Source organism: Amphiprion ocellaris, chromosome 14 (assembly GCF_022539595.1).
Source record: "Amphiprion ocellaris isolate individual 3 ecotype Okinawa chromosome 14, ASM2253959v1, whole genome shotgun sequence".
Lineage (NCBI taxonomy): Eukaryota > Metazoa > Chordata > Actinopteri > Pomacentridae > Amphiprion > Amphiprion ocellaris.
Genome location: NC_072779.1, coordinates 19,026,671 through 19,054,545, shown reverse-complemented (window position 1 = coordinate 19,054,545; position 27,875 = coordinate 19,026,671). Strand labels below are relative to the sequence as shown.

At 41.7% G+C, this 27,875-nt stretch overlaps 1 protein-coding gene across 2 annotated transcripts; it reads left to right on the top strand.

Annotated features, from left to right (window-relative positions):
- Positions 1-614: 614 nt before the first annotated feature.
- On the top strand, positions 615-27,377 carry slc8a4a (solute carrier family 8 member 4a). 2 transcript variants are annotated; one of them, XM_023276350.3, is made up of 9 exons: positions 615-823; positions 1,858-1,933; positions 4,316-5,720; positions 5,878-6,395; positions 16,498-16,604; positions 18,779-18,897; positions 19,841-19,940; positions 22,736-23,008; positions 25,528-27,377. In XM_023276350.3, exons 3-9 carry the CDS (start codon positions 4,377-4,379, stop codon positions 25,905-25,907), a joined length of 2,841 nt encoding a protein of 946 aa, XP_023132118.2. In that variant the 5' UTR covers positions 615-823; positions 1,858-1,933; positions 4,316-4,376; the 3' UTR covers positions 25,908-27,377. The 2 variants fall into 2 exon arrangements, with proteins under 2 accessions (XP_023132118.2, XP_023132117.2); XM_023276349.3 differs by lacking the exon at positions 615-823 and adding an exon at positions 830-1,515.
- Positions 27,378-27,875: the final 498 nt, after the last annotated feature.

Below are 27,875 nucleotides of genomic sequence, written 5' to 3'. Positions count from 1 at the left end.
ACTACACTAATCCCTGTGCACCTTTCATTCAACCTTCTCTGGTTGTTAAATGACCTCAGTGTTCAAGCTGCCTCCAGTTTGTGAAGCGGGGATTCTTTCAAACAGTTGAAATCTCAAAGCTAACTCAAGAAAAACCTTCATGAAGACCTTTGTAAAGAAAATAACCCTGATGATATCATTCAAAGCTATAGAAAACAAACCGTTGTTATGGGTCAAATTGAACTTTGTGTTTAAAGTTGCTGATTTTTACCTTGGGAAACTTTTATGGCAGTATAGATCAGAATGGCAAAGTTCTCTTTTTTTTTTTTTTTACCATCCAGGAATCTGTGGTGTTTAATAAGCAAATATAGGTGGAGACTTCTCCTCTCTCTCTTCTAAAAGTCGTGTCTAGTTTGTTTTGCTTTCCCTTCAATAAAAGATTAAGTGCAAAACTTATCCTATTTTTATGATGATGTGTAGGGTTTAAATTCACACATATTGTTTTCTCTCTCCTGTATCTCTATATTACAAGCGTCCAGACTATAACAACATCAAACCACCAACCCACAGCAGACCTGCAGGCAGCAACATCTGGGATTTGACCAGCAGCTCAGTGTTTTAGCTGGCAGCAGGTCATCCGTGCTGATGGGTAGCAGCGATAATGAGTAAAATTGTGAGGATTTAGGAGTGAAATGGCCATTCATCCCTGGCTCCTGATGCGCAGTCAGGAGGACCAGCCGTGCGTGTAGCGCTGCTCCTGAACGTCTCCTCCCCTGTTTCTGCAGTGTTACTGCTTTCTCCTTCTCGCTCATCGTTTGTTGTGCCAATGCTGCCCACCGCAAGAGTAAGACAAGACTTCCATTTGCATAACACCACATTCCTCTTTCTTGTCTGCCACCATCCCTCCGCTTGATTTCCATCTCGTCCTGATCCGTGTGCTTTGCGTCCTCTCAGTGCTTCACCATTCATTCACGCCTACTCTCATGTGCAGTCTTGTTTGGTTTCTTTGCGTTTTTCCAGCTCAGACAGAAGAGCGAGGGGATTTTTTTTTCCAGTTTGGTTTTTTTTTTCGGACATGAAAAGCACCCTTAAAGCCTTTTACTAAATTGCTTTTGAAGAATTTCTGAATGATACAAGAGGGACGAATGAAGACAGAGTCAGTAATTTAATTGATTATTTTACGCATCAACAATCGCACGTAGTCTGGAGAGGATAAAGCTGGAAACGCATTGTGGGTTTTTGAAAAATTACTTAGCTGTGCGGAGGGTGTCGCGGCGGTGGAACGAGGGGAATTTAATGAGAGGAACTAATCCGGCTGTGTTAAGTTTGCTGAGGTAGGGTACCTGTCAGGGGAGGGAGAAGAATAGCGAAGAAGCACCGTGGAAAGCTACGCGTCATTTCCAAGACACCAGCGCAACAAGCCAACACCATTACACCAGCCCGCCGTGTGAATGGCACACGGGGTGTCTTCCTCTGTTGAACTGGTGCAGGGTGTCCACGCTGTGACCAGGATCCAGCTGACAATCTGGGCTTTCTGTGAGTATCCGTGGGACTGCTGTGCGCACCAAATGGACCAGTCTATTTGTCCCCCCGTGCAAAGGCTGCTGCTGCTGGGATAATCTGCCTTTTATCTGCATCTGAAATCTCCAATAATCGAGTTGTTTCTGAATCCGTTTGTAACTTAGCATTCAGAGTCTGCAATGGTTGCTGTTTAATTAGTCTTTCCCCTCCAGCTGCCGAATCTACTGGCTCACATACCTGGCTTTTAATAAGCTTCTTGCAACTCTCTAATGTGGAATCCTCTCCAGCTAGTTTTCGTGGTGCTTACAAAACTCCCGTTACAATCTGTTTAATTTAAGATAACCTGTCTTTCCACAGAGCAATATGAAAGATAAGTTCATCTCCTGAGGCCACAACTTCCACACTGGGCTGATTCACTGACAACTACACCCAGGTGAGTAATGCAGTTTCAAACAATATCAAAAATAGGAACTATAACCATATACCAAAATAATAAAGCATATTCCTGGGTGGGTATCTTGTTTTTCTCCGTTCTGCTGAGGTCTAAAGCTCCTAGCTGCATGCAAACCAGCAGCACTTGTCATTTCTGCTTAGATTTCTGTCTATTGACAGTGGTTTCTGTGCAACACAGTCTCAATTCGTGTTTCTTTTTTATTTTGTTTAGACACAGTTTCTGCTTCATTTCCCTTCTGTTTGTTATTTTAATGACCTTTCATTCCCTAAATAGTAGAGATGACATTCATGAGAAGTCTCAGTGCAAATTGAGACTGCCACCATTTGAAAAAGACACACACATACACGCACAAAACAAGTGCAGGCATCAAAGTATGACTCATTATGTACAAGTGTTTACTTGCCAACCTTACACCTCTGCTTAGCAAACACGAACATGTTTGAGGAATAAATCATTAGAATTTTTCTTTGGGTCAGAGGATTTTTCTTTGATTTGAATAATTTGGGATTTATTTGAGGCCTAATGAGAAACTCTAGGAAATGGAAAAGTGGCATCTTGCTGAGCTCGTCAGTGGTTGATGAGGGTTAAATATTGAGCTGAGGCTTTTAATCAAGAGATAAATGTTAATTGTGAGCAGTGGAGAGATTGTAGTTTGGTAGTGGTAGGAGGTTTGCATCCTTAGAATGTATGAGATTTAAGTAAAGTGTGAAACTTTAAGCTTTGTTATTTGTGTTGACTAAAAATAAAGTGTCCCTCTAGGGAAACAGAACAGTGCAGCTCTACTGCAATTAAAGGCAGACCTGACATCTGAACCTGTCTCGTCTCGTTTCTTTGTCACTGGCTGCGAGCAGCTGGTTTGTGACATAAATATCTGTACCTTGTTAGCTTGTTGCTGCCAGGTGATGTCAGTGAGGAGTGCATGTCACTGAACTCTTTATGGCACCACTAGAACAGATGGAAAGACACAGACGCTTTGTATCTCTATAGTATTGTCAAAAAAAACACGTTCCTGCATTTCTACCAGTTGGCAGGCGTGCGTTTGCCATAGAAACATCACCCACTCAAAATTTGTGCAGGATTGTGCGCCAATTGTGTTATATATTATTTATTTGTTGGTGGTGGTGAGGGAATCAATGGCAGTATGAATATATGTGTGTCACAGAATTGAGCTGTGGAATGTTGAACTCTCTCGAACGTGAAAAAACCCCAGAAAATCCTCATTGGTCGCAGGAGTCGCTGTCCATGGTGCTGATCTCACTGCTGTTTCCTTCAATCTGTCCAGCAGACAGGTGTCGAGCTGTTGCACAGATACAGAGTTGTTAGTCATTTATTTATGAGCTGACAAAAGAAAAATAAATAAAAAATGACAGCTTAATTTTTGCATCTGTGCTGCTCTGCTTCACCCTGAAACATAGCCTTGATGGAAAAATGTGCTCCCCTGTTATGCAGGTCAGAGTAGAGAATGCAGCTTTTCTCTGCTGCATGTCAATGAGAGCATGTGGCACACATAAAGCATTGTCAGATCTCTCCTGCTGTAGGTAGTCAACCTATTTTTGAGATGGAGATGGTCTTAAAATTTTAATTAGGGAGCACCAGATTACATTACTTGGCGTTTCCCCTCTTTTTCTCTCTGTTCACGGTGATGCAGATGTTAATCCTCTAGAAAGTGTTGATGCTGTAACTCTCTGAATTGTTCACTCAAGCTGTGAAGATGCTGCTGCCAAGAAAAGCACTGTGGAATTATTTTAAGTTGTCCCCTGACATATTTTAGATGGCTTATGTAAAAAAAAAAAAGCAGTTTACTGTATTTTAGCATTAAACACTATATTATACAGTAGAACTGAGCGGTGTGTTGCATTTCTAAGAGAGACTAAAATTGTTTTTCCTTTAGAAAAGTCATATAATATCTATATCATTAGGCCTGCTGAAGAACAACTGCTCTTTTATTGTTATTCTCATTGTCAGTGGATATTATTTTTGGATTCCCATCCAACTTGACAGTACATGTTGGACTGAGTCAGTTTTTCCCTCGATACTACAGGTGCAGAGGGTAACATTTTTACTGCTGCTGAGCACAGAATGACCACATTATATGTGTAGGAGTCGGACAGGGTAGTTCAATACCAGTGACTCAACGATTAGTAGGTGCCAATATTTCTGGCTCTCCAAACTCGGACCAACCAAACTGTTGGATCCCACGTCATTTGCATACAAAAGAGCGTGACTGTGAGCACTTTGACGATGTTAAACCTCGCCTTGTAGAGGCTATTTCAAAAATAGAACTCTGAATAATGAACTTGTGACATGTTGAATGTGGCTATCTCATCCACCACGCAAATATCTTTCTTGTCTGTCTTTCAGAGGTGTATAGGAACCTTCACATGCGCTGATCTCCAGCATTAGAAGATACCATCACGCCGCCATGTTTCTGCACAAGCGTATCTTGAGCTACACTCCACCTGCCAGCCCCTGCATGTTCATCTCTACTCTGCTGGTTCTTCTCCCAGGAGTCACTCATTTCTCCTACGGAAGCACCAGCCATGAAGACACCGGCAGCACGCCAGGCAACTGCTCCAGTGAAGACAACTGCTCAGAGGGTGTGGTTCTACCCATGTGGAACCCACAGAACCCTGCGGTTGGCGACAAGGTGGCCCGCGCCATCGTTTACTTTGCAGCTCTCATATACATGTTCCTGGGCATGTCCATCATCGCCGACCGCTTCATGTCTGCTATCGAGGTCATCACCTCCCAGGAAAGAGAGATCACCATCAAGAAGCCAAACGGTGAGACGACAACGACTACAGTGCGCATCTGGAATGAGACGGTGTCCAACCTGACCCTGATGGCGTTGGGCTCATCAGCGCCAGAGATCCTGCTGTCGGTCATCGAGGTGGTGGGTCATAACTTTGAGGCTGGAGCTCTGGGCCCCAGCACCATCGTGGGAAGCGCTGCCTTCAACATGTTCATCATCATCGCTATCTGTGTCTATGTGGTGCCAGAAAATGAAACCCGCAAGATAAAGCACCTGCGGGTGTTTTTCGTCACTGCTGCCTGGAGCGTGTTTGCCTACATCTGGCTCTATCTCATCCTGTCTGTGTTCTCTCCCGGGGAGGTGGAGGTCTGGGAGGCAGTGCTCACCTTCCTCTTCTTTCCCCTCTGCGTGCTGCAAGCCTGGATCGCAGACCGCCGCCTGCTCTTCTACAAGTACGTCCACAAGCGTTATCGTGCCGACAAGAACCGTGGCATCATCATCGAATCCGAGGGAGACGCTATGTTCACCAAGATGGACTTGGAGATGGATGGGCAGGGTGTGAACTCCCACACTCACCCCAAAGAGGCCCTGGATGGGATGCTGGAGGGGGTGGAGGAAGGTGGAGGATTGAGCTCGGAGCAAGATCAAGAGGAAGAAGCCCGGCGAGAAATGGCTCGCACCCTGAAGGAGCTAAAACAGAGGCACCCAGAGAAAGACATGGAACAGCTGATCGAGATGGCCAACTATCAGGTGCTGGTGCAGCAGCAGAAGAGTCGGGCCTTCTATCGCATCCAAGCTACGCGTATGATGATAGGAGCTGGGAACATCCTGAAAAAACACGCTGCCGACCAGGCCAGGAAGGTGGTGAGCTGCCACGAGGCCAGTGGGCAGGAGGAAGACCCCAACACCATCTACCTGCAGTTCGACCCATCTCACTACCAGTGCTTCGAGAACTGTGGCTCGCTGAAGCTGTCAGTGAGTCGGCATGGAGGAGAGAGCGGCTGCACTGTTAAGGTGAGAGAAGAAGTGATGACAGCAATGTAGCAAATGCTCAAGGTCAATTTAAAATCAACTTGAGCGACTTGAGGAATAAAATATTAATAATTCAGCATTTTATTATAACTGCACTCTCTAAATATTTAATCACATTTCTTTCCTTTGTGGCACATAGGTGGACTACCGGACGGAGGACGGAACTGCCAATGCAGGCTCAGACTACGAGTTCGCTGAGGGCACTTTGGTCTTCAAGCCTGGTGAGACGACTAAAGAGTTCACTGTCGGCGTAATCGATGATGACATCTTTGAAGAGGATGAGCACTTCTACGTGCGCCTCAGTAACCCACGTATCGTGCACCGTGCCGAGGTCTCCGTCCTGGAGCCGAGCTCCATCACTTCCAGCAACAGCACTGTGGGTCTTTCCCCCCACATCCCTCCGAAGGCGGCGCTGGGCAACGCTCACACCGCCACGGTCACCATCTACGACGACGACCATGCCGGCATCTTCACGTTTGAGAGCAACTCCACGAGGGTCAGCGAGAGCATCGGCAACATGCAGGTGAAGGTCCACCGGACGTCCGGGGCGAGGGGGAAGGTGGCAGTGCCCTACCACACCGTCGAGGGCACTGCCAAAGTCGGGGAGGACTACGACGAGGTGTCCGGCAAGCTGGAGTTTCAGAACGACGAGACCATGTGAGTGCCAGTTCCTCTTCTTTATGTTTGCTGTTGCTTCTCATCACTTGATTAAACACCACAGCCCACACATTTGTATGTTAAACAGTCCTGCTAGATTACTGTAAATTATCTATTCTGGTAATAGATGAAAGGACTATTTTTATGAGTCATAGATACGTTTGCTCTGAGAAGTTTAGATCTTTCAGAAGGATGACGTGGGAGGATAAGAGGATATAATTGTGCAGCAGATAATGAAACACTATGCCTGATGTGAAAGAAGAAGAAGAAGAAGACGGAGAAGAAGGAAAAGAGGCAAAGAAACAAGCTTTCTATGAATGAATGCAGGTTTAAAATGCAGCCCTTTGGGATTTCTGTTGAGGTTATATATGAGTTCATTGTAATGCAGCATAATAAAGCCTCCCCTGCAGAAAACAAAGCAAGTGCATGTGAGCGACAGAGTAGAGGAAAGAAAATCAGATAGGTGACTTGCTCAGCAGCGAGGAGGGGATGAGGGCTGAGCAGAAACAGGTGCATGTGAAGAAGCCTGTGTGATTATTTTAACAAAAGGATTCATGGATGCAGCAGCAGAGAGGCAGTTAAAAAAGATTGGGGAGGAAGAGTGCAGAGATGGAGAGAGAGAAAGCATAGAAAGTGGTATGTTTTTTCCAGTTTCTCTCTTGAACACTGTGTGGAAGGGTTGGCTGGATGATGAGTACACTTGTAGTGTTTGCTTATGGTGAGAGGAGCAAAGGACCTGGCAGGTACCTGCAGTGGTAATTTCTTTGCCCTCGACCCTATCAAGCTCTTCACCAAACAATTTAATGAACACCAAAGGAGAAAACAAAGGAATAAAATGTGTCAGATGAATCGTCTTTGTGAGGAGAATTACAGTGCTCGTGTGTGGGTGTATTGTGTAGGTCGGCTGAGTGGGAGGAAAGGCAGGTGATACATAGTGTCAGAGAGAATGCAGATCTCCCTATTTATCTTTGTTTCCCTCACAGTGCAGGTAGAATTTATTGAATACATCAGTCTGTTTGGCAGTTTGCTTGTGCACGTTTATCTGTGCATTTGCTTGCTTTTTACGCATTAGTCTGTGTGTATTATTGAACGCGTACTTGTGCGGTGGATCCACTTTAATCTCACATCAAACAAAATGTCGCTCCAAAGGGGAACTAAAAGAAGATGCTGGAGCATCCAAAGCAATTAAAGAGAGTGAAGAGGGGTTAAAGGAGTCCCAAAAGTTCTCTACATGCTGCAGACAGCTACAGAGGCTGCAGTTAATGAGCCAATAGTGGGTAACAATGTGAGATGAGAGGCAGACAGCTTGTATCTGCACTCAAATGGAGACTGAGCAGTAGATAAAATCCTCACCTACTGAGCCAAGACTCTGCGCATCAGGCTGTAGCAAGCTGACAGCGACACAAGCATCTGCACACTTTATCAGGAGCCATGCTTCTCTCAACAGCCGCCATGCAGCAGGAGATGAAGGTCCGCCGAGAGCAGGACCCAGCAGGGCAGGACGGTTCGCGATCAGAAAATGAATGAAGACAAAACGCTAGATGCAAAGGGAACTGTCAAAGCTGTGCTCAGATGCTCCGTTGCTCCTTAGAATAGCAAGTGAGGACTTAAAGGGGAATGCAGGAGTCCTCTGATCATGGGTAAAAGAGGTTTGACTCAGATCTTGAATCACAAGTGCCAGGTTCAGTCAAGGAACAGAAGCTTATCTTTTAGGTTGAATCTAAATCTGAATCTTATTGTTGGAAAAGGGCAGCATTCATCTCTGTGTGCCACCTGAAGCTGTTTATCAGAGCTTGATGTTGAGCCATCGAGTCAAAGATCCCCAGAGTCTAAATCCACCAAATCACATTTTTCCTGCTTTATGCTACCCAGCTGCTCGAGTCAAACTGAATTTTTTATGAGGCTGTTTAATTCGGAGAGCTCAGTCAGTCTCGTTAAGAGATGCAGGTGAAACTCCTTCGCTACATGTCTTTGCCCTGTCAGCTTAAACCATCTCAGCTCTTTGCATGCACGTGTTTATGTGTTTGTATTTGTTTCTCTGAGTGGATAAACTTGCATGCGCTCTGTTAAATGCATATCTGGGCTTCTCAGTGCTCAGCAGGCTGCCAAAGTTCGTCTTTGAAACAGAGCTGGCTTTTCTTACCCGAGTGTTTCCCCGGGCATTCAGGACAAAGAGCTGACACTCGGCAGCAGGCCTCCAGGCACCTTTGTGTGTGTTTGTTACACTGTCTCCGGCTTTGTGTGTCTATATGTCTGTCCATATCTGCCTTTCCCTGTCGATGCTTGAGCACACTGAGGAGCAAAAGAAGAAGAAGAAGCCAAGTTTTTAAGCATTTGACATGAAGCCAGGAGGAGCGGTTTAAAATCTAGCCATGCAGTTAAATAATAATTTAGAATCTAAATTCTGCACTGCAGTAAATAGATTACGATGTACAGACACAAACATCTGAGCCAAAATAAACAGGCTGACATAGAGAACCATTTTACATTCTGTTTTTATGGATTAGAAGGAAATCTGCATAGACCCTTTGATGCTGGTGTGTACCATAAGCTTGTATCTGTTTTTGTTAGCGTCTCAAAATGTGTCTCACTATACACTAGTTGAGGCTGAAGTGGATAACGGGGGCAGTTACATAAGCTAAGATGAAAGAGATGTGAGGGGATCACTTTTGAAAAGGAAAATCAATACCCTGATATTTTTTATTTCTCACGCCTAATGTAGTCAGAATCAATAACATCCAGAAGTTCCCGAAAAACATGGATAAAAGAGGAGCAGCAGAGCCAGGGCTGGGTAACATTAGCACATTTAAAGCAGTTAAAACCTTTCTCCAATCATACGCTTCTTCTGTAGACTCATGAAGGGAGAAGGGAAGGTTTGCTCCATTTAAGCAGAGCAGATATGAGGCATTCATTCTTTTAATTTATGCTCACAGCAGTCTAATTATAAAGGATGCTTAAAGGATGGTATTGTTGGTTGATCAGCCCACTGTGGTGATTCAGAGTGAATTATCTCAGCGACGACTGGATTCATGCATTTATTCTATATAAAGGTGGACTAACCCTCCATGACTTTACCCAAAAACGATCTGAACAGCGGTTTTGAAGTTAAGTCTGGTGGCTCCAGCTGTTGCCATCTTGGTAGTGCCATCTCTGCTATTCAAAAATGAACCAAGACATTGTGCTGAGACGCGTCATGCAAACATCTCTGGGCCATGGACGGCATCCACCTTTCACTGCAAGTGGCCTTAATTATGCATAATCTTAAGCCTTAGTACAATTTTAATCTTTTAAAATTCACCCCCATACAGTTGTCATAAACTGGGGAATTATTTATGGAGAACAAAAACCTTTTTTGCAACAGACTGTGGACATGTTTATTTCTGCTGTAAGTTTAGACATTTTAACATGGAGGTCAATGAGGATGGACTTGATTTTGGAGCCAACCTCAAGCGGCCAATCAAAGCACCGTAGTTTTTGACACTTAGCATAAGCTTCATTTTTCAGCACTGACGGTCCTGTTTGGACACATGGCATGCACAAATCTTTGGGATCCCAAAAGAATGACTCTAAATTATTTAAAATATGTAGCCAACATTTGTTTTTTTTACATTCTATTGATAGCATTCCTCACTTGTGAACATGATTATTTTAATACAATTGTACAGACCACAGATAACAGCAATGAGTGAAATAAATACATGAGTATAGATGCAGTAGCTGCATGGATAGTCAACTTTTCTAGTGGTAAGTTAGCAGTCATCATTACACTAGCTAATGTTGCTTGCAGCTGTTTCATTAGAGCAAAACAAGGTAACATAAATATATGTGTATATACCTGCCTGCTACATATCTAAACAGGAAAAGCACTCAGAGAGAGCAGTACTCCACCAAGGCTGCTCAGTCTATCATTTCCAACAGATAAAATCTTGAAAATATTTGTGGCAGAAATCACGGCACTATAGAATGTGACCATTTAATATAGATGTACCCACAAACAAAATGACCTTGCGCTGAGCACAGGTGTGTGTTATGCATGTGTACGTTATGTACGGATACCAAATCACATGACCTAAATATGTAGCAGGCGGCGGGAATTGATGGCACTCGGAAACACCCCCACAATTTAATCAATTGTTCCTTGTATCATTTCCGATGGATAAGTCCTGATAAGTCAGTGGATTTATAGTAGCATCGCAATCATGTGATCGTCAGCAGGCAGCTGATGTAGTGTTCACTTGTATTCATAGTTAACCTAACCTAACCTAACCTAACCCCTAACCCTGTGCCGCTATGATACACAATGATACGGAAATCTTTAACAAATCCGTGGATCCAGACTATAAGCTGCATCACTGCCAAAATATAATCACTTGGTCTTTGTGTGATTTCTGACCTTCCCTGAAAATTTTATCCAAATCCGTTCATCGGTTTTTGAGTAATGTTGCTAACAGACAGACAGATAGACAGACCAATGCTGATCATCACATAACTCTGCCGAAGCTCTGCCTCCTTGGTGGAATAATAAATAGCAGAACTTACCCTTTCCGATGGCACTAGCTGATTCACTGTGTGTCAAAAAGTAATCTGGTTTTAAAATTACAGCAAATGTCTGAGCTAAGTGTCCAGCATAGGGCTGACATTACGTTGTATGAAAATGTTGTATAAATAAAAATGATAATCTTTTGTGGTAAAAAGACTACCATAGGTCACCTATAAGCAAGAAATCAGTGGGGATGCTGGACTCTGGGGGGCTCAGAGTTGCCATTTTGTCATTTTCCTGGTTGGCCACCTCTGCAAGTAAGCTGCTGTATATGAACACTTCAGTTCATACAAGTCATGCAGGATTTCACAATTATGGTTCTGATATTGACAGATTACAGACCATTTCACCTGCACAATTATGAAAAAATATCTCTATCACCAACACTTTACAGTGAGATACGTGTAAAAATATTATCAATTTTATAACACTAATTATTTTTTGTTGATATAAAGAGTAATATAGAAAATCTACAAGAATTATCATATCAGCTATTAGAAGATCTGGATAACCTAGACTGTTCTGAAAAAACAAGTTACAGTAGGTATGGGTAGACCTTATAACGACTAAGATAACAGTAGGTGGTTGAAAAATTGACCTGAAACTCGGGCTCATTGGGTTAAGGTATCTCTTGACATTTCTCCTCATATCACCAGCAGAACAACGTTTCTGTTTGACCAGTGAAATATTTCAGCATTTACAGGATTGGACTGACACAAAATATCATACAGGCATTCAGGGTCCCCAGTGGATGAATCCCCCATGTCTCTGATGATCCCTTTATTTTTCATCTGGTGCCAGCATCAGGCTGAAATGTATTCCCAACAGTCAGCTGTACTCTGTGTTTACTGCTAATCAGCAAGTATAATGCTAACACGCTACACTGAGAGACTGAACATGTTAAACATTACACCTGCTGAGTATCAGCATGTTGTCACTGCAAACATGTTACCCTGCTGACGTTAGCATGCAATCCTGTGCATAACTACAGCCTCGCAGCAGCAAACAGACAGCGTGGCTGTAGACTAGGAATGAATTTGAACTGCTCCACTGCTCATATCTTTTCCTTTGCTTATTAGTTCACGTCATTAAGGAGCCGTTCTCTGTTATGTTACCACACAATTTTGCAAGTGCAAGTTATCAGTGGTTGAGTCATTTGTCATTATAAAAGTCAGAAACCTTTCCTTTCAGTATAAATTTCCTCTACATAATAACCCAACAACGCAGCGGAGACACATCAATGTTCGTATTTTATATGCTGCAGATATGAAAAGCATATTTCTTCAGAGCCCAGCTGCTTTTGTTCATATTCAGCTGAACTGCAGCCTTTCTGGAGCTCGTAGAGATTCAGTGTGTTGATCAAGGACACTCCAGTAATGTAGATAAATGCAGACACACTGGTGTGATTAATGGTTCTTTAACTGAACAGTGGTGCCCAGTTCAGTTGTGGAAATTAGACATACTGTTGTGTATTCATCATGCTCCTTACTGGCTTCATCTTTGTCTGGGTCTCAGGAAGTTTGGAACTTATAGATCAGCATGTGGAGAAAGCAGAGATACCCTCCTGAAGTGAACACAGAGGCATGAAATCACTCACACTGGTACCTGTAGGTAGAGTTCACAGTCCTCATGGCTCACTGTTTATGTTTTTGGACTGTGGGAGGAAACTTGAGTATGTTTAAATGTGGAGGAGAAGGAAACTCCAAAAGATAAAAGGTCCAGAGCTACTTTAAGAATCACTGCTACACAGTCTGGGGGGGAAGTCTCCACCAGAGAGCCTCGGCAGTTTTTTTTCCTTTCTCAGGTTAATCCAACGTAATCCAGCTAATTGATTTCCAAAGGGAGTATACACACATTTTTTTTCAAACATTTAACAGACTGTCACAAAATGTGATACACTTTTATTAGCACTTGTAAAAGGAACCTGCCAGACTGCAGTGTGTTCCACATATACAGAAGAGATTATGGTTGTTCCAGGTGGATGAGATCAATCCTCAGAGGCAGACAATATACACTGTGTGTATGTGTATGTGATAGATATAATAACAGGATATGTTAGCCAGTATGACTTCTCAGAAACTAACCCCAGGAATGGAGCTGACGGGCAGGCAGAGATGGCCGTTATCTACGCTGTGAAATGTAATATGTAGCACGTGAAAGCTTTGCTGTCTTGATAGAATCCAACTGTGGCTGCAATAATGAGACTTTACATCGACCTGCAGAGATACTGGGATCATGAAGCAGAAATGCACGATGATATAAAATTGATTCTTGCAGTGACCATTTCAGCCTCAGAGGCAGGGAGACACTTGTAAGGGAAGGTCGGTTTTGAAGGATAGATGGGCATTTTGTGAAATATGTTTCATTGCTTTCTTTCCAAGACTTTAATGACAAGATCAATACTAAATTGTAGTTTTACAGGGAGTGAAGTATTTCTTAGAAGCTGCTGGCTCAGCAAGGAAATAGTTTCAGGATGTCTTCAACATTCATCACAAATACACCAATAGATGTATCTACATTTACACATAACATACAAACTAGTGATGTCCTCATGGCCTGCTAGCTGTCTGTTCTGTGTGTTCTGAATAACATTTTCAGCAATGACTCTGTAAATGAGAAACAAATAAAGTGGCCCAGATGGATTCACACATTATTCCAGTGTGTCCAGTGCACTTCTGAGTTTGCACACAGGGAACCCAGTCTTAGTCCTTCTCACAAACAGCCACTTTGTCGGGGCCCTTTTGGTTTCACATTTGGACACATTATGTGTGCGTTAGCATCATTTTTCAATGCGCAGGGGAGTCAGATGGACCTATAAATATCTGTAAACATCAGAAACAGACTCCATGTGTCCTTATGTTCTCTGCTGGGGTCGTCACTATTGCTCCTTTTCAGGCAGCAGGAAGTTTCCCTTCTAACATGTGCTTAATGTTGTGAAAGTGTGCATTTCAATCAAAGCTATGATCTTTTCCTGTATCTAACCAGGTAGTTTTGGTGGCTAAACCTAGCCAAACAGCGAGTGAAAACAAGACTTAAGTCCCAAAATAAAACAAAAACAAGCTTAAAAAAAAAAACATTTTTAAATCTAAAAAATCGTCCAACCTGAGACATAAACTTTAGTCTCCTGGGTGACAGTCCTGTCCTGTCCTCAGGGCAGTGTTGGTGTCCACAAAGACTCGCATGGACTTGGTGAGAGGACAGATTTCCATCATACAGACTCTCATGGACCCTGTTGTCCTCGTGGATCACACAGTAACACTGGCCACAGAAGAACCAAATATCTGTGTTTCCCACAACTGCACATCTACAAGGAAACATAATGCAGGTTTTATTCTGTCACCACCCCTCCATCCCCCTTAAGAGGCTCTTTTAAACTGGAAAAACCCCTAATGCATCTAGCAGTGTTGAATATTGACACAAGTGCCACTGCCAGAGGACACACTGTGAACGTCTCCAAGACATCAGTGGTTTTGACAAAACGACAGCATTTCATGCCCTGGGAATGAGAACTTGTTAAACAGGGGAAGGAAGGGGGAAAAAGAGGCAGAGGAAGAGGACAGTGGGAGGAGAGTGACTTTAACTCTGACATGTTAACTATGTAAATGCAACTATCTAGATATCAAAAATCTTTCTCCAGAATCACAGACTTCACTTTTAAATAATTTATTAGTCCATTAGTCATCAACGTTGGTCTCTGCTAGTCTAGTAAGGTCAGACTTCACTTACAAAACCAGTTAAGCCACACAGAAGGATTCTTTTACATTGTACATGCACTTTTCAAAAATATTAGTCTAAAGTAAAGTAGGAACTCTGAATCAAAAGGATCAAATGGATAATTTAACAATGATCTAACACTTCACTACACATCACAGAGTTTTGGACATCAGAGTTCTGACATTATTACAAATGATTTCTAACTTTTACAGAATCTGAACTGAATTATTTATTAAGTCTACAAAAAAACTTTTCTTTCAATCTACCATCATAACTAAAGGTAGAAATTCAAGGGACTCGCATCTTATTCATCACTAACCCAAGTTGGTTTTTTTCTACTTTTAATCATTTCATTGAACCTGATATTTTTACATTTCTCATTGGAGTTGCTCATTTATTGTATTTATGAGTCAAACAGGTGAAGTTTTTACTCATCCAAGTGTTGGAAATACTTGAAAATTACAAATGTAAGATATAAAGAACCATTTCACCCAAAAAGACTGATTCACCATACTAATGAAAGAAAGTGGATAGAAAAACTAATATCACCGCAGCCCTTTTTTCAATTTTATTTTGATTGTTCACCTTTTCTGTTATCACTCACTTTTTGTCTGGATTGAGTGCAAATGAGCATCAGACTCTGGCAGAGGCTGAGAATCAAATTGCCGGCTAATCAGCCTAATGCATTATATGAACCCGGTCCCCCGCTGCTTTTTGACAGCCTTTTATTTTCTACTTTGTATTTCAGTGGACATTCTGCAAAATTCAAATGTTTGTCTGATCTTCAGCGGTTACGTTCTGCTCATTTTGGCTCATTTCAGTAAGACAAACAGTATCTGCCTCAAATGTGATGTAATATCAAAATGGCTGCCGTGTGACTACACTCGATAGCAACTCGGGCTTCACATTTTATTTTAGGACCTCGGAATGATGCTTCAGAGTGAACTTACTGTGCGCATGAACTCATTTGTTCCTATTGTAAAGGTCTCTCGGCTCTGCTGTGCTTGATTTTGCTCCCACCGTTATGACTTTCCCTGACATTAGACAGCCAATGACGTATCATCGGCGTTTAAAATAAACTTCTTCTCTTCAGCGAGCAAAGGCGCTTGCTGCGCGTTGTCAAACCCTGAGTGTATATGTGTAGACAGAAATAGACAGCCACCCACACATCATTAGGGAGATGGAGGGAGAGGGAGTGAGAGATTGACTGTGACAGTGTAGGAGAATGGAGCTGGCTGAAGAAAATATGTCGGTCACAGTTTGACACCGCGGCCGCACGTGTTTCTGTAGCACTCAGGTTCAAGAGCAAAAACTGTATTTCTAAACAGGTCTTGAAGAGTTTGCTTTAACACGCACGGCTTTCTAAACAGGCAGGGAGAAAGATAATACTTCAGTTTCCCATTACTTATAACTTCAAGTGTGTGGGAGGGATGTGGGCTATTTCGCTATAGCTGTGCGCTAATGGAATTAATGGTGTAGAAGCAGTCCACCCTCATGTGGGTTGTTAAAAATGTATATTTAATTCTGTTATTGTGCACATAATTCTCTGCAGTTCAGTATGTTAGTTCATTTATTAAAATCTTGAGCTTCCATCATCTTATCTAACAGATCTGTTTCATGATTCACTGTGTAGGTGGCCTACCTCTTGGCTACACTGGCTTTATTCGAATGTCTACAAAAGCATGGACTCTCACTGGTTTGCTTCTATTTTTGTGCGAATTTAGGTAACAGAGGCTCACAGCAGGTTAACTCACATCGACAGCCGCTGTTAATTCCTGAATAAATCTAATTCACCCGTGTCTCTTTGGTCCTGTCCTCTCCTTGTCCCCTTGACCCCTCTGCCTTTAGGAAGCTGCTGAATGTGAAGATCATCGATGATGAGGAGTACGAGAAGAACAAGACGTTCACGATTGTGCTGGAGGAGCCCATCCTGCTGGAGGTGGGACAGAGACACGGTGAGTTGAGGACACAGCAGCAGAGCACCATTCCTCATTATTTCACGTCCTGCAATAAATGTAACTCTGCATCCGCTCTCCTTTATATTTTATTTAAATTCCTGAGGCAGCACAGATTATATCCATTGATACCAATTCTTATTAAGTCTGCAGCAAATTCTCTTCAGTGTCTTTGGTGCATTTCATGACCAGACTTTACGCTGGAGGACTCAAGGTCAGGCTTGTACTTTATATTAAGTTAAATAAAGTAGTTAGCTAAGGGTTGGAGTTAAAAGCTACAAGCCCAGAGGAGGTATTTATCATTTGTACATTTCTCCACACATTTCCATTTTTTGGGAGTTTTAATTCAGTATGTGGACTCTCTCTATATGGTTAACCATGTCTTCAAAAATGCAGTGTAATGGCAAAGTAAAGCAGCAACACAACTGATTTCAGATTTAGTGGTCGTAATTTAATTTGAATGATATCAATACTTACTCAATAAGATTCTTTATAATCATATTTTTATGATTTATTTTCAGACGAGCAGAGATAATCTGTGCGTTTTCCACCCTCGTGATAAACCCTCCTCAATGGTGCCACAAGATCTCCAAATAATTACATCATTGTTCCTACAGTGGCTTATTAATCAAACTAGGTTAGATATTATTACACTTGTAGGGTGCAGTCATGTTAGTTACCCGCTTCATCCTGCAGAGGGCCGTGGTGGGCTGGTGCCTATCCCTGCTGATGTTGGGTGGGAGGTAGAGCACATCCTGGACAGGTCACCTCACCAGTCAGTCATCACAGGACTAACACCAAGAGACAGACAACCATGAAGGCCCACACTCAAGCCTACAGACAGTTTAGGATCACCACTTAACCTCAGCATGTCTTTAGATTGTGAGAGGAAGATGGAGCATCACCAGAAAACCCAAACAGACACTGTGACAGCATGTAAACTCCACACAGAAAACCCCCAGACAACCAGCAGGTTCTAACCCAGAGCCTTCCTACTGTGCTTCGACGGTGTTAATTAACCACTTTATCAAGGCATGGCACATGTTAGAAATGATCAAAAACAACAACAGATTTGCCAAATTTTACCTGAAATAAACAGCTTACACTTGGAAATGGGTTTGGATGACCATTACCATGCTTACTTCTCATGAAAGCAATATATGGAAGATTATATGAGACCAATTTGTATTAATAAAACAACATTTCATCCATCCATCCATCCATTATCTATACACCGCTTAATCCTCATTAGGGTCGCGGGGGGGCTAAAGTTTATCCCAGCTGACTTAGGGTGAAGGCAAAGGACAGGTCACCAGTCTGTCAAAGGGCTACATATAGAGACAAACATCACATTCACACCTACGGACAATTTAGAATCACCGATTAACTTCAGCATGTTTTTGGACTGTGGGAGGAAGCTGGAGTACCCAGAGAAAACCCACACATGTACAGGGAGAACATACAAACTCCACACAGAAAGATCCCAAGCCGGGAGGCAAACTGGGGATCTTCTAGCTGCAAGGTAACAGTGCTAACCACCGAGCTACTGTGCATCCCCACAATAAATACATATCAAATAAAAAATGCCACTCCACGTATGCAGTTAATAAGCATAGCATTAAATAAATAGGCAGTGTAACGCATCTCCAAAAACTTATTGTCCACTGATACAAATAAACGTCTATGTACAATATTAAAACTTAATTCCAATTTCTTATTATGACTTTCATTCTTTAGAGTTTCTATATTCAGACTGGAATTCTTTATTTATTTCATCGATGACACTTGTCAATCAACCTCTGGGCACAGGATTAATATTTATGACTGACTGCTCTGTCACTCTGAGGAGATTCATAGAAAAGACGTGTCAGTCCAGCAGACTGTAGCAAACACATCAATGATGACAGAAATCTCTCTCGATTTCCTACGGCGTAAAGAAATGATTGTGCAAGCATTTCATTACTATCCCTGATTAGCAGCTGATTTCCAAAGAACCACAGGCAGAAACACAGAAAAACAAGAACAAAACACAAGACCCACGGTCCAGTCAACTCTTCCAACTGAAACTGCTATTCTGATCGATAATCAAACGTGTCACTGATGGTGTTAGAGAACAGGGCATAGTGAAAAGCAGGAAGGAGCAGCAGCTTTCACAGTCTGTTTCTGTGTCGCAGGAGACACCAATGACAACAAGACAGCTGTGGGGCCGGAGGACGTGTCAAAGATGGGCTGCCCCTGTCTGGGAGAGCACACCAAGCTGGAGGTGGTCATTGAGGAGTCCTATGAATTCAAGGTAAGCCCAAATGAGCACCTTTTTACCTAATAGCCATGCAAGCTACCTCACTGATGCTTAGTTTGGAAATTTCTCTCAAATTGATGGGCTGTATTTATAAAAATTTACTTGCTTATTTTAAATAGTTTAACTACTGTACAGACACTGTGGGAGCACATAAATACCCCGAACACCCCAGAAAATCTGGGAGATAATAAAAAACACATCTGCTTCTCACTCTTATTCCAGTTTTTACACAATATTTTGGGTTTGACCTTGGGTGGTTAATATTTAATCTAAGTAGAGATGTGTAATAAATTATGAGTTATGTCCATATAACTAGTGGCTCTGCCTGTGGAGTCCTTCACTCACCCAGCTTGAGTAGTCAGAGAAGTTGGAGAAACCGAATCACCACCAGTGAATTTACCATAATGCAGAATTTATTGCAGCTTTTCAAAATGGCCAAACTTTCAAGCCCCTGTAGACTCTGAGGCAAGTCTGAGTCGACCCTGAGTATCATCTTAGAGTAACAGAACACATTTGCTTATTGTTTTTACAGGTTTGCACTGCAATCCTCTTTACAAGCAAACTGATGTTCAAGTGTAAAATGGGCGCTGCGCCCCTTTAAGACAGTTTAAAAGGGTTTAAGCTGTAACATGATCCTGCACTCTTACTTACAGCTCCAGTTTCATGCACCGGCTCTATTTTCTGCTCTGGTGTAAAACAGCTTTCTGCTGGCAAAGTGCCTTCCTCCTGAGGGACAGAGGGGTTTTGTGTTCCCCTGCATCTGTTTTGGTGACTCACTGTGCACCACAGCAGAAGGAGAGATGCTGTTAATTGTACCCTAATTCATCACATCACTGTCCCCAGTGTCATATGGTGGTAAGATTATACTGATGCGGCATATCTTGTACCTGTAAATGCGCCTTTCCTGTGCTGTGTTTGCCTTTGCGGCCGCCTGCAGAGCACAGTGGACAAGCTGATCAAGAAGACGAACCTGGCTCTGGTGGTGGGGAGCAGCAGCTGGAGGGAGCAGTTTGTTAGCGCTGTCACTGTCAGCGCAGGTGAGTCGCAGCGTCCTGAAATGTCTCATCTGTTCCCCCCTCTGAGACCAGACCTGTGGAAGACGGTGCCTGCAGGCTGATCCAACCCACCAGCTGCCTGTTGTGCATGTTTTTTTCTTATATTAAAATCCCACATCATCCAGTTTGACATTGGCTGAATTAAAAAAAAAAAAAAACTAATTTAGCACATAATAAATGAAAGAGCTGACAAAAGCAAGGCTTGATCTAATACAGTTTAGCAATTCTGTGTTTATTCGCTGCATCAGTTTACTCTAGACAGTTTATTAAAATTGCATACAGTAATGTAGTGAATCGTTCATGCCATTCACCATAAAAACTAAACCGGCAGCTCTGCCTGAACAATTATTGGCTCTGAAGAATTCATGTCGGTCTACATGGTATGGTGAACCCTCTTTAGTTTGCCCTTTTAAAAGCTACTCATTGGCTTTGTGAAACTCTTAGATCTGCGTTAGTGCACAAAGCATTTGCACTAAAAGCCGGCTTAGACAGCAGAGATGTGTCATTTTGTTAATACGCTCCTCTCCCTCATTTTCTCTCTGTGGTTGAGGTCACTCAGATTTACAGTGTATATATAAATAGAAAACACACTTCTTGCCTATATTTATATCTCAATGCCTGAGTTACAGCTACATTTACAGATTTAATGCAGTGATTTGAAATGGTTTGCTGCCACACATTGATCAACTGATACTGGGAGTTGGTCTAGTCTACTCAGATATGTCTGTTAATGATATTGTCCAAGCTCTGTACTTTTGCATGTCTAATTTTGTTGGGTCTGAACTTTAGTTTTTGAATCAGTCAGGTAATTTCTTAACTTAAACATTTAATTAGTCACATTAACTTGTATTCTTTATAATTATATTGATTCTCAAGCATTATACTTAAATTTGTCAGGTAAATTGGAAATGCCAGCCTTATATATGTACTGGAAAGCAATTTAGCTTTACAGCTGATGTTTAATGGTGACTTGAATAAAATATGAAGCTGGAACTATTTACTATTTGTTTCAACAACTTTTTAAAGATTTACATTTATTATCATCTTGGGAACTAAACTGCACAAACCTCCTAAAGGATCATGGACATTTTTTTTCTGAATTCTTACGTGTTGCGGTCATGGGACAATCCTCGGTTCAGATGTTTGCATGGCTCGCTGTAATTCCACTCATGCTCCACATCTGTGATTATTTTTGGATTGGCTAAGAGTTAGGAGCAGTCAGGTAAAGCCAAGATGGTGACAGCCACCACACTGAGCTTCAAAATCTATGGTTTTTCCATCTTTATATACAGTCTATGGTTGCCTCACAGTAAGTTTTGTATTCCCTCTGATCCATATAGTGAGACTGAGCTGTATGGAAACAGATATTATGATGTTATCCATTATAACGTAATGGACTGACCTCAGACATGGCTGGCTGAGGTCAGTCAGGTTCTAGTCTGTAGAATTGCTGCCAAGGCTGAGTGACCAGACTGCAGCTGTCATTGAACTAAAACATTTGGCCATCACTGTCACTGTGACTGTAGTAATGGTTCTGGCATGGTTGTAATGTTTAACTTAGTAATAACTTTATTTGTGTAGCCTAGTTCATAGCAATTGGAGCTTAAAGCCCTTTACATCACTTAAAGTAAGAAAAAAAAGTCCAGCTTTAAAGTAATAAGTAGGTCTGATACCAGTCAACTTCATGAAACTAGATAGAGGCTACATAAATGCTAGTCTTAAAAGATCATTTCTGTTTATAGCTGTCTACTAAATGCATCTACTGACACAGAAACTCTGATCTCCTCTGTAAGGTTGTTCTAATACTGCAGGATCTTAGGGATCTAGAAGGGGCATACCAAACCAACATATCATAAACAGTCAGGAGCATTAAGCAACGTTTTAAAATGAATTCTACATGAACAGGGGAGTCAATGACAACCCCTTGAAAACAGAGTAAGGTGTCTTCTACGTTTCCTGTGGCGAAAGGACCAGAGAACAGGGTATTATAATAGTCAGGTCTGCTACAGATACAAACATGAATCAGTGTTTCAGCATCCTCACAGGAGAGGAAAGGCTGCACACAAGCAATACTTGCTAAGACTGATTTCCAGTGATATTTCTCACCTGGGATTGAAAGGAGAGGTCACAATCAGAGATGGCACAGAGGTTCTTTGCTGCAAGCGGCGTTTGGGGGCAGCGAATCATTTGTTTTTATAAGGGGTGACACTGACTACATTAAGGGGCTGTGTGAGTGTGTAGATATAATTGTGATGGGTGAACATAAGCCACTGTATTCTTGACCTCCTGTTGATAACTGGTAGCACGTCTGTCATATCTAAGCACAACTGCTTCAAATCCCATTTCTCCTAGCAATTATGTCCTGACTAATGTTAACAAGAGCAGTAAAGATAGTCGCAGGGTACAGTTACCGTGGCCATGTCAGCAGCCACAACTGTTATCATCCACCAGAGCCAGACAGAGCAGCTGCGGCTGAGCTCTGAAAGGACAAAAAGCTATAAATGTATAATGTAAAACGTCACATCATCCTGCCTTTTTGTAGTGTCTGCAGAGCTTCCCCAAAACTGGTCTGGACTGACTCTGGCTGTGTCTATAGATCAGGGAGAATGTAGAATGAGTCCACAGAAACAAACTCCCATCATGACCGTTTATGAAGCTATGACAGTGGGAGTGATTATATTTAGTAAATGTGGTTTGTATCGACAGAAAAATCAGAAGCAACAGTTCTGGGAGTGTGTTTTGCCGTGCTTCATCGGTCTCCTCTCTGTTTTTGCCAGGTGATGATGATGAAGAGGAGAGCGGGGAGGAGCGCTTGCCGTCGTGCTTCGATTACATTATGCACTTCCTGACAGTTTTCTGGAAAGTCCTCTTCGCTTTCGTCCCACCCACTGAGTACTGGAACGGCTGGGCCTGCTTCTTTGTCTCCATTTCCCTCATTGGCGTTCTGACAGCTGTGACCGGGGACTTGGCCTCACATTTCGGCTGCACCATCGGTCTCAAAGACTCCGTCACCGCTGTGGTCTTCGTGGCTCTTGGCACCTCTGTTCCAGGTGGGCGTCTGTGCTGTCGATCAGCTCTAGCAGCAGACTTGTCCTGTATTTCCTTTGGGCTTTGCTGTGCAGTAATAGCAGCTGCCTGGGGAGACTTGTGTAACCTGTACCTCTGTCTGGGCTGTCACAGGAGTTCTCTCCAAAGCACTTGTCTTGGACCTTAACAAGCTGTAAACAAAGAAAAACACAGTTTCCCTCATTATTGTCTGAGTAATTGTATTCCCATTTCACTGTGCCCTAAACACTGCTACAGAGAGGCACAATAGAGAGTATGGAAATTAGGTTTTGACAGGTTTTTGCTTTGTAAACCCCCCACGTGTTTATTCTAGCTGGCAGACCAATTATGCTGGAATCACCCTACATATATATAAAAGGAAATAATCACAAAGTTACAGTCATCATGTTTAGAGATTAGGAGACATTATCTGATGTTAATATTTGTTGTAATTTACTTTAATCTAGCAATACATATCTGCCAATCCACTGTTGATACCACAGATCAGACATCTGCAAGATTATTGTGTTTTCTTATTTTGTCTTTTTTGCCTCCATTTAATATCCCCTTAGACTTTTAACTGGGACAGGTTTCCTTAATTAATAATAATAGTTCATATGATTTCACTCTTAAGTCTGAGCAGTACATAAGAAGCTAGAGCTGGGACAAAGGAAAAAGCTATTATGGCAATGCCCAAGCAGAACAAAATGCACCCTACTTCACTTCTAAAACTTACTAATTAACATTTCATATATTTTCTTTTTAAGTCATACGAAAACCAACACAATAAACTACTGTTTTACCGGAGTGTCTACTGATTTGTGGCGCTCTAGCTAGCAACTGTCAGTCAACATGTTTAGCTCACTAGCCTGTTTTCAGTGATGCTTTTTTGTCCATTGCTTGCCCAGCAAAACAAACAAACAAACAAAAACAACAACCAAGCAATCTTCCAGATGCTTTACCTCAGAAAGCAACACATCATGCAGTTTGGTCTGTCAATAGCAGACACTGTCTAAGTTCAGCTGATGGGTACAGTTTTGTTTTCAAAGACCACCTCCGGTGTAAATTAAGTTTTTTACCTTGTTAATATGTCCCTGGTGTTTATCACTTACACGCATAGATACAGACATACCGTGAGTGAAATAAGCAATTAACACCACGGTGAATCATTTCCACTTTTAGGTTTCATTTCGGAGGGGCACATTAAGTGGGAGGTCAGAAAATTTTAAATATGAAACACCTGATTCTGTTTCCTGGTGTTTTTTATGCACAAGTTTGTGCTTTCCTTGCATCAATTTGTGGTTTGAATGTTTGAAGTTATTGAAAGGAAAAAAATAGAACGCAGACACCAAATGACGATTCAAAATATAATCAAATATCTATATAGGACATAATTACATTTTTCACAGTAGAGTCAGTGGTTGTATTAGATCATAATTCATATTTAAGATTTTAAAAAGACCCAATGATGAATGCAAAACCACCCGCTGATTCTAAATATTAAACAGGATGTATCCCTTGCACCCCACTGAAATCTGTGTCTATGCTGCAGTGTACTGATGACAAGCTCAAAAACACAGATTCAGACTTCCAGGATTTCATAGGTAACAAAACTCACAAACCAATTCTGTCAGTTTGACACCTGGAGATGAGTTTTTGGAGTTTAATCAACAGTCAGAGAGGAACTTTAACAGGCAGATTGTGGTGAGAATTGTGTAAATCTAGCCATCAGAAACTGAATGAAAGCATTTCCAAGTATGTTAAACTTTGTCTTTAATAGCATTTGCAAATGCAGATATATACACATCACCATTCTAAAGTCTGGGGTCACCCAGGCAATTTCATGTTTTCCATGAAAACTCACACTTTTATTCATGTGCTAACATAATTGTACAAGGGTTTTCTAATCATCAGTTAGCTTTCAACATGATTAGCTAACACAATGTAGCATTAGAACACAGGAGTGATGGTTGCTGGAAATGTTCCTCTGTACCTCTATGTAGATATTCCATTAAAAATCAGCCGTTTACAGCTAGAATAGTCATTTACCACATTAACAATGTCTAGACTGAATTTCTGATTGTTATCTTCATTGAAATAAACTGCTTTTCTTTCAAAAATAAGGACATTTGTAGTGAACCCAAACTTTAATAATAATCTAAAGATACTTTATTATTTACTTATTTAACAATAAATAGCAACATAAATAACATTTATAACTGCAGACACCAGAACTAACAAACAATTAAAGCATTTATATGCAGGATTTTCTCAACCTGGTCACCTAAATGTTGTTCTTAGTGACAGTATTGAACATGTCTGTAAAACAAGTAAGCTTTTTTGTTAGCCATTACAGAAGATTTATTTTTCATTTTTTTCATTTTGTATAACTAGTCATTAAATACCTGTAATGTTTGTTGTGGCAGTAGTGGACTCTTTTTTCAGCCCGTCAGAGTCTGTGCACATCACTAGTCTCCATCAATAGCCGATTGTACAAATTCACCACTTTCTCCGTCTTTTACAGACACATTTGCGAGTAAGGTGGCTGCCATCCAGGATCAATACGCCGACGCCTCCATTGGGAATGTGACAGGCAGCAACGCGGTGAACGTGTTCCTGGGCATCGGCGTGGCGTGGACCATCGCAGCAGTTTACTGGCAGACCAAAGGCAAGGTGTTCAAGGTGAACCCGGGCTCCCTGGCCTTCTCCGTCACCCTCTTCACCATCATGGCGCTGGTGTGCGTGCTGATGCTGCTCTACCGCCGACGTCCCGCAGTGTCGGGCGGAGAGCTCGGAGGCCCACGGACAGCCAAGCTCCTCACCTTCTTCATGTTCCTCTCCATCTGGTTCATCTACATCCTGTTGGCCTCCTTGGAGGCGTACTGCCACATACCTGGCTTCTGAGACAAAGGGAAACGCACAGACACGACTCCTCTCCTTGTTTTTACACTCTCCTAAACGTGTTTCTCTCTCTGTTTTTGTCTACTTTCACAAAGGTTTATATCTATTTGTATCATTAGTTATTATTGATACTGCACAATATCTGATTGACTTTGAATCTTTGGACTTTGGAACTTTGCTACCACCCACGATGCTGTGAAGGTTAGCTTTAGCCACTGAAATTGAAACCTCTCTAAACTTTGTTTTCTTCCTTTTTTGAAATATTATGTAACACAAGACATTTATTAATCATTGCTGTCAGCATAAATCAAATCAGCCCTTCTGTCACTTGACACATACAGCTTCTTGCATCATGTCCTCTCTTCATGTGGACACTTATTTGAGTTATTAGGTGTTAAGAAAGCACAAGATTGCTACCGATTTTGGCGAGTCTTATAGAATGGAAAATTACAGATGGTGCATGGGATGACATTATACAGTACTTGACATTTACATGAAATGAAAGACTGATGTTACAGGTGAAACATATCTGTGTGATGATATTTATTACTCGATCTATACATTATTTATTCATTGTATATCATGTAAAAGATGAACATTGTGCGTGGGAGTTTTGTGAAGGACTAGGTGTGTTTCTTTTTGCACGTTATCGGATAAACGGTTTCTTGGTAATCTATTTTATAGTACTGTATGTAATCTTTTGACATGGCTGTTGATGTGTTGATGTGTTCCTGTACATGTGACTCACAGCTGTATCATACACTTGTCACTGCCTGGTGCCCGATCCCACAGAGCTTTCTCAAACAGTATCATAGCCAGGTGTAAAAATGCCTTTTTTTTTTACAAGAGAAGTGGAGGAGAGTGCCCGTGTTCAATTGTACAAATTCTGTGAGTACATTAATGAGTTTTGGATGTGTGTGTGTGTGTGTGTGTGTGTGTGTGCGTGTGGTGAGTGTGTCCTCCTCTGCTCTCCAGCACAATCTGGTTAAAGGCCTGGCACTGGCTCCTCTTAAATGGTACAGGGTTATTCATGGCAAAAGACACAAAAACCGGAGTTGGAGTCTCAAAGCCAATATGAAAAAGGATACTAGTTTTCTTATCTGTCATGCTGACACTGTGAACATTTTTCAACAAAGTCACTTTTAGGGAAAGCACAGCAACGAGCAAAGGGACACTTCTCACCCAAGAGTAAGAAGAGTGAGTTCCTTATCATGGCACAATCACCCAACACAGGTCCATCATCTGACATGACAAATGTGCTAAAAGAGAAGACATGTACAGTATTCCCTGAGTGTCTCCTTGTGTCGCACAGCAGTTGATACTGAAGTTTGTTTTTTATTTAGCCTAGAATCTGTAGAGCCATATTTATTGTAACAGTATTACAGTAGAGGTATTTATATGATCAATTTTAATTTTATTGATATGCACGTTTAATGTATAAAAAGTGGAAATAAATGTTGCTGATTTATGCCATACGATGCCTTGTCATCTTAATTCAACTTTTTTTAAAAGGGGGGTTTGAGATCATGTCCATAAACACATAGCCTCACATAGTCAGACTTTCATCTGATTTTTTTTTTATATATTTATATATATATATATATATATATATATATCCTAATCAAGGTTTCATTTAAACAAGCTTACTTACTGTCTAAAATAGACTTGTTTGCTTATTAAACAGACTTTGTTCCTTGATGCAGCAAACCAGTCATGTTTACTGTCATGTGTGGTCCCTCTCCAAAGGCCCATTTTGAGCCAGGAAAAACCCTGTAATCGACTGTCTAATCCATGTTTTCCAAAGCTATTCAAGCATTTGACAAGCACTTTTTTTACAGAGTATACTGGCAGCCCAACTCTGCCGGAAAGTAGCTGCTATTTGTGTTACATTATTACAAGATCGGATCCTTTTTACTGATGCATCAAGTCATGAGCAAGCAGAATTCTAGCTCTGTAGCTGGCAGCAGTGCC